Source organism: Etheostoma spectabile, chromosome 2, assembly GCF_008692095.1.
Source record: "Etheostoma spectabile isolate EspeVRDwgs_2016 chromosome 2, UIUC_Espe_1.0, whole genome shotgun sequence".
Classification (NCBI taxonomy): domain Eukaryota; kingdom Metazoa; phylum Chordata; class Actinopteri; order Perciformes; family Percidae; genus Etheostoma; species Etheostoma spectabile.
In genome coordinates, this window is record NC_045734.1 from 23,481,712 (window position 1) to 23,489,619 (window position 7,908).

Consider the following 7,908-nt stretch of genomic DNA (forward strand, 5'->3'; position numbering starts at 1 on the left):
ACTGTGTACAGGCATGAGACACCGGTCAGAGCGGTCCTTTCACACACACTTTAGTCCCAGTTTCTCCTGGGCGTATTGGCTAAGGTATTGGCTACACCTGAATGAGGAACAGACCGGCAGGTTAAACACGGAAGGTGAATCCCTAACATCCCTAATACGTTTCCAAACTTTTTACGGAACTCTCAGACTATTTTTTTGCAAGAAGTGGAAAGGCATGAAAGCCTTAAAAAGCCATAAAAGCCACAGCATTGACCTTCACTAAATTTTGTAAGAAATAAATGATATTCTTAACACTGATGTTACCAAGCTCAAAAAGTAAATAAGGCTTTTCATTAAAGGAGGAATTTCCTTTATGAATCTCTGTCTTTCATTTATGAGTTTGTCATGTAAAAAAGGCAAACATGTTTTTATGCTTTTTTTGTCTTAAAACCTTTAAAACAATTCAATCTCAAGTAGTGGTGACTGTGTATTCCAGACAGGCATCTTATTTTAGGTCAAATCTTGTCTTAATCCTATTTTAATTAAAATGAATGTGGACTCTAAAGGCACGGCAATGATGTAACCAAAAAATAGTAACATGTGTTCATGGATCACATTTGATTGGGCTGTTTCAATGATTGCTCACTGATTCTGGTCGGTGGCGCTCTCGTTATTTTACCTACACATGCTAAGCCACATGGGCAAAAACTGAGATAAATCCCATGTGAGGTGCTGCATGTAATAGCACTGCAAATGGATGTTGTCTCGCCATATTCTAGGATCCAACTTGACTTGTCCATCTGGGACCTAAAAGTTTATTGGCCTTAATTTTGTCTCTTGTCTTCCCAACAACTTTACAAAATTTACAAAAAATGTTGGAGTAGCCCTTTAATTTAATTCCCCATATAATAGGCTACAGTTATCTTATAATCCAAAATGTGCAGTAGTAGTAGTAGTAGTGCTGTGGGCCTACTTTGATTTTAAATGTTTTAATTTAAGTGGTCCTACAGGCTATTACAGGCTGATGATCGCCCTGCAGTTGATACAGTACATTGTCAGCGATGAAGGGAGGAGATGAGATGCATTCTACTGACAGAGAGGGGGAGAGAGTGAGACCGAGCGCATCATTAGAAAAAGTCTCACACTTGATTCAAGATAGCGTCACTCATTTGACAGCCTGACATCCTATAGGCTGGTCGTTCATGGGACACCGCGCGTGATAACAGAAAAAAAAAAGGTCTAACAAAAGTGACAGGTCACACTTGTTGGCACACAGATGAGCTCAGTGTGGGGATGCTGTCAGTGACCTGCGCATCAATGGAGATGTTTGGTGACGGTAGAGTGCCAAATGGGACATGTACTTCAACTTAGCCGGGGCTCGTGCATGTGTAGGCCACTCCACTTAGCACGCATGAACTTTTCGGTCCTGCACGCGCCGCTGCATCCTTCTTCTCGCGGACAATGAAGACGACTCGCAAATGCAGGAGCCTTCTGTCGGTTAGCTTGAACTTCTTCGCCCTGTTCTTCTCAATAACGGCGTTTATAACGACTTACTGGTGCGTGGGGACCCAGAGAGTCCCCAAGCCAAAGTGCAGCAAGTTGAGGACACACCAGTGCATAGACTACGGAGTGAACGAGACGGACCCGAACAAAGTGGTGTACAGCTGGGAGACCGGGGACGACAGGTTTCTGTTCCGACAGTTCCACACCGGCATCTGGGTCTCATGTGAGGAAAATATCCACGATGAAAGTAAGAGAAGAAGGTGTGTGGATGTGTGAGCGAGCTTAACTTCATACCTCACCGCGAGACACAGTTATTTGATGCTCAAGGTGACATTTCACTGTTTGTATGCAATGATTGATGGTGCTGAGAGGTTCCACTTTCAAGTGACTGACTACTATCGCAGGGATAATTCCGTCACCTTCAGCCTTTATGTAGAACAATTGTTTTTGTTTTTTTCTCATTGCTTATAATTGTATGAATGTCTCTTTAATGATAGGCCTACAATTGATTTAAATATCTATTTTGAAAATCAATTTGGAGCTATTGTAACTAGCCTACAGGGGAAAATTTCACACAAAAAAATGCTTTACCCCCCTCACATTTCACTCCTTCCATTTCCCTGTCTTTTGTTTTAATTGTTACAGATAAGATCATCATCATTGTCATCATCATCATCCCAGTTTACTTAAACTGACACCAGTTTCAGTATTTCAGTAATTTTAACTCCCTGATTTGTCATAATGGAGCTCTCATTTCAGCTCTCACTCAGCTCTAATGGAGATTATCGGCTCTCTTTGATATACTCCCTTATATGACAATTTCAGGATAACAACCTTCCAATTACATCAGTCTGCTTATCAAATTGCAGGGGTTTGGTGAATCTGGGATGAAATGCTGAGCAATCAGCAGCACATTGGAGCTTGAGTCTAATGTTCAAAAAAAGGAAGCGAGAAGAAGGGCACTCACTCTCCACATTCAGTATTGTACTCAGAGCGGGCTTTAACTGGGTGGCTGGACAGCGCTTGCAAGGGGCAAAATGTGATTGCTTCATGGCTAAAGGAAAAAGGGGAAAAAAAGTGTAATCAAGCCAGATTAGTCCTCTCTGGTTAGATCATTGCAACATGATCAGGAATTGTTTCAGCACCCACCTTTAATCTTAGTGTGATCATGTGCTAATAATACCCCACATATTTTTATGATGCCCAAGACTAGAAATGAACCACACATTGAGATTACACTACAAGGAATTCCTAGCACATGTCCATCTCATCAAGTGGCTGTACGGCGGGGAGAGGGGTGGGGGGTTGTTTGGGGGAGCTGAGACAGCTTGAGTTAATAAGGATTATGTAACAGGGGCCTTGATGAGTTTTTCCTCAAAACAGCTGTTGCCACCCTCCATCTATACCTGATTAAAGTGTTCCATTTACAACAAATCCAGAGAATGGCTCCACTCAACAGATGACAAAGGGACAACATCTCATCTGCAACATCGTGCAGTGTCAAGGGCCTTTTTTAAACATTCTATTCATTAATTTGACACAGGAATAATATTGCTATCCTGTTCTATAAATGTAATTTCACGCAAAGTACCTGTAATTCAATAGGACAAGAACCAGATGTTTAGTGGCGTGGCCAACACACCTGCTAGTGACACTGATTTAGAAGCCCAAACACCTGCATTTCTGACATATGCCTCTTATTCAACATTCTGTTTGTTCATTCCTGAACTTATGAACTCTGAATTTGCCGCCGGCTGTGTGATCATTGGGCAGGAGGTTGCACTCTGTCTAAGCCGATCCAGAGAAACACACCCGGACAGAATTTGGGAATTTAACACAGATTAGGACTTGGACTGAGGTCTGTAAGAGTTCAGTACTAAGTGCATTCAATTTTTGTTTAATCCCAAACCAGCCTGATGTTTTCAACAACTCACATGCGGTCCTCTGAACTTTCCCACAAACAAATTACTGACTTATTTCTGACCTGCCGCATGGTAAATTCAATAGAAAGTTTTAGCTAGAGATGCCACGACTAACGTTCTGTGCTAAGTCATAAGTCATGACAATATGTTGTTATTCTGCTTCAGGTGAGATGTGCAGAAGCTTCATCGACTTGGCTCCTGCATCAGAGAAAGGTGAGTGTCCACTGCTCATCATCAGGATGTCCAATTACGATCAAAAGTTCTTTAAAGCTATAGTTTCTGCATGATGGACTCTTCAGAAGAGGTAATTATCTTCACTGGAGCTTCTGTGCGGGAAAGTCAGGGGAGGACACAATCTTTTGAACGTAGCTCTAATGAGCAATACAGAGAGAGAGTTGTGTGGAGCTGGTAGTCTTAATTAAATTTGCAGCAATTCATTTGACAATGGCTTGAATGTAACAGACGTTTAATAATATCAAAAAGTTACGCATATTTAGTTGAGTTTGTATGTTTAAATGCTCTTTGGAAGAGGTTAGGAAGGTTTATTGTATTATTGAGGCATCCTCACTGATCTTCCACAGCCATGGCTATGTGCAAAGAAATGTAATGGCTTGAAGCAAGTCTTTTTCCTTCCAAAATACATATATCATGGTGGCACAATGGCTCAGTGGTTAGCACTGCTGCCTCAAAGCAAATAGGCACTGCAGAGTTCAATCCCCGGTCTGGACAGGGCACGTTTTCCTCTGTGTTTCTGTGGCTTTCCATCGATTGCTCCAGTTTCCTCCCACTGATAGGTAAATGTCTATGGAAACTTCCTTCAAAATCTCCGAGATGATTATTTAGACAATGATAGTATAGTACAGTCTCCAAATGCGCAACCAAATAGTGACTTTAAATATACATTTTCTAAATAATATAACCTATTGATTAAGGTATGATATCAAACATTAAGAATGATTATCTACTGAGCTATGGAGGGCGATTGTTACCCTGTACTGTAAATATGTACAGAGTATCATCTTTGGTCTGCTTCTCACTTCCCAAAATCTTCAAGCACTTAACTTTCATTTTGGGCATTTGGGGCTCTTTAATATGAAACTATACAGACCGGGATGCAGCAACACACAATGTTTGTTCACTTTAAGGGTTTTCAGCTGTGTTGACACTGTTGTTTGAGAAATACTGGTCTTCCCGTCTCTCTGTGAAGTGATTGAATAGGAAGTAAGACGAGAGGCAGACTGCAATGGAGATGCAATTACGCTTGGCTTGATTCGTTGGAAAGCTGAATAAGACTTAGAGCAAACTGGAGAGCTCTGACATCATTTGAAATTCAGCATCTTACCAGGCGGGCAATTTAACATCAGCCCCTATTAGCTGCCTGTGGAACCACTGCAATGTTAGATTAGATGGCACACTTATGTCCAAAATATATAATTTTTTCAGTTTTAAACTGATATGATTCAAACAATGTGAGTTTTGCCCCATTCAACATCAGCCAGTCTCTATAAGTAAACATCAGTACATTTACAAGGACATAAAACAACTGCACTACGTACTCAGGCTGACCATGGACTGATTGTAACATACTGTAAATATACTGTAAGTCATATCATATCATAAAAGGAATAAAGTAAATATTAAATGTCATCGTAATCAAATGTGTCCATTTTGCAGGGATGTTGTGGCTGTCGCTGGTTTCGGAGATGTTGTACATTGTTCTGCTGGTGGTGGGCTTCAGCCTCATGTGTTTAGACTTGGTCCACTCCAGCAACGTCATTGATGGACTAAAGCTCAATGCCTTTGCTGCCGTCTTCACTGTGCTCTCAGGTCGTCACATCTTTATTTCTTATTAACTGAAAGGCTTTTAATGTTTTTTGTTTTTTTGCCTGCGCTGCACTGCACTGTAGTCAAGTGTTTGTAATTCCAGTATCCACAACATATTATATCCCATCTTGTGGTAAGCAGGGAATGATAAATGGATAGGGGATTTAATGAAGAATTTAATGTTATCAAGATTGACACTGAATTATTTCATTTGTGCGTACATGAAAAGTCTTTATTGTCAATGTGACAGTACACATCATTCTATTTCTGAAGAATTTGTTGCACTTAGTTTAAATTTGAACCATGAGCCATGCAGCCATCAAACTAACCACATATTTTCCGTATTATTTCAGGTCTTCTTGGCATGGTCGCTCATGTGATGTACACACAGGTCTTCCAGGTGACTGTCAGCCTTGGCCCACCTGATTGGAGGCCCTACAACTGGGACTACGGCTGGTCCTTCTGGTATGACTCCACAGGCACACAGCAGAAATCAAAGATCATACTCATATCCTGTTTTTTTTTCTCCAATATCACATGAAGCACTGCTATATAAAGAAAGTCAACTTACCCATTAGGAGACCAGATGAGGGGATTCTATTCTGCATGTAGCAGCCCCAAATAGTTGGTTGTAGCCCTGCTCTCACCTCTCCCCAGCATCACTGTTTCTAATGAAAAGCCAAACGTCTCCATGCTATGGCAGGATTAGGCTTTGGTGTCCAAAGCCCCAAAACAGTTGTGATTGGAATTGCATAAGGGGATGATATTTCACTCCTTTACAATATGCCAGTATGCTGAAATGTTGTTTTAGAGGCCAACAATTCTTGACCTTTTTAGGCATTAACCAACCCTAGTGAAAACTACATGAGACAATGATTTGATTGTCAGAAGTAGACAGAAGGACTTCACAGTGATTGACAAAATCTCAGTAAACAATAATATTGAGGAAAAAGGTCCAATGCAATTTGATTGTGTCCATACCACGGGTGCCGCAATTTTTCATCACAAAAGCCAACAGCCGTCACCACGTGTTGAATTACAAAGTGTATTTCTCTTTTTTTTTTACTGTTTTCCATCAGCATGGCCTGGGCATCCTTCACCTGCTGCATGGGCGCATCAGTCACCACCCTCAACTCCTACACGAAGACTGTCATCGAGTTTAGGCACAAACGCAAGACTTTTGAGCAAAGCATCCGCGAGGAGCATGCACAAGAGGCTTTTGGATATTTCCGGGAACGCTCTCTGCACTCCATCTCCAAATCCATGGAGGTTTATTCCAGCCAGACCTTGAAAAGTGGCAGGAAAACACTCATACCGGCTGACTCTCTGGACCTGAGTGACCTTCCAACATCTTTGGGGGAGGAACAGTGCTGAACGGGACAGGACAGGAGGGGTGGCATTCCTCTTAGTGTGGCAACCTGATGGATGAACGCGCTGTTGTCATGATGTGTTTTCCACTTAGTACTGGACTAGTCTCGCATCGCCAGACCTTCCTCCGCAGCGCTGCGGATGGGAGAAAAGCATGCTCTGGTTTGTTGGCATTTCTTTAAACAAATCACAATTGTCTTGGGCTGCACTACCCGCCATACAGAGCAACTACCTCTTGCAAAATAGCCCTCTGGAAGCAACTTGTTTGGTTGGAACATTTGTACTTTCAAATATTGTGTCAGTTGTGCAACAGAAAACTCAGATTGGACAGATAGTCTAGCTAGCTGTTTCGATTTACCCTGCAGAGATCTGAGGAGCAGTTAACCATGGTCCTCATAAATCGACCGGAGTTTAAAATGTCAACACAAAGAAAGCAGAAGGAACTGGACGTCTGGCTGAAATGAAAGACATCAAGCGGAATTTCCCGTTGCACCTAAACAATCCCAGAAGTGTAATGTTGTGGATATAGACTAGTATAGGGCAAACCGCTAACAGGATGTGAGGCCACATCATTAGCTCCACCTGCTTCATTTTAACACTGCCTTAATTGTGGGTCTGTTGGTCATGTTGGGAGTCACAGAGGCCCTGTTCAGACCTGGCATTAATATGTGTCTCAGTCATCACTGGACAGCTGTAGGACACATATGGTCACATTCTTTTATCCGGATACATGCCAATGTCCTGGGCCACATTGATGGACATTCTATTCAAGGGCCATAGGAGCTTCAAACCAGCTGATAACTGAAAAACGTGGACATGAGCTAATCTCATGCATGAATGTGTTTTCCTCTGTTTGTGTAACCTACCATGATTTAAAAGAAATGTCAAGTATACCCATATACAGTGAGGGCCTCTTAGATGTAAAAGCCTTATTAATCATGATTCAGTCAATCAATAAATAAATGCAAAGACAGTGTGATAGTTGGTCTCTGGTTAACTGGTTTTCATTCAATAAATCCACAGAGACTTACTGCAAATGATGTGCCTACATATATAAATTGTAAACAAGTTCTGGAGTGTAAGGGTACATTATTGAGAACGGCTGTGGGAAGTTGTGTGTCATTTTTCTGTTCACTATCAATGTTTCTGTAATTAATTTATTAATATATCTTAAAGGTCCCATGGCATGAAAATTTCACTTTATGAGGATTTTTAACATTATTATGAGTTCCTCCAGCCTGCCTATGGTCCCCCAGTGGCTAGAAATGGCGATTAGTGTAAACCGAGCCCTGGGTATCCTGCTCTGCCTTTG

General features: G+C 41.6%; 1 protein-coding gene across 1 annotated transcript; it reads left to right on the forward strand.

Annotated features, from left to right (window-relative positions):
* Positions 1-1,079: 1,079 nt before the first annotated feature.
* LOC116696997 (germ cell-specific gene 1-like protein) lies at positions 1,080-7,633 on the forward strand. Its single transcript, XM_032528296.1, has 5 exons — positions 1,080-1,729; positions 3,570-3,617; positions 5,079-5,231; positions 5,582-5,693; positions 6,308-7,633. Exons 1-5 carry the CDS (start codon positions 1,441-1,443, stop codon positions 6,600-6,602), a joined length of 897 nt encoding a protein of 298 aa, XP_032384187.1. The 5' UTR covers positions 1,080-1,440; the 3' UTR covers positions 6,603-7,633.
* Positions 7,634-7,908: the final 275 nt, after the last annotated feature.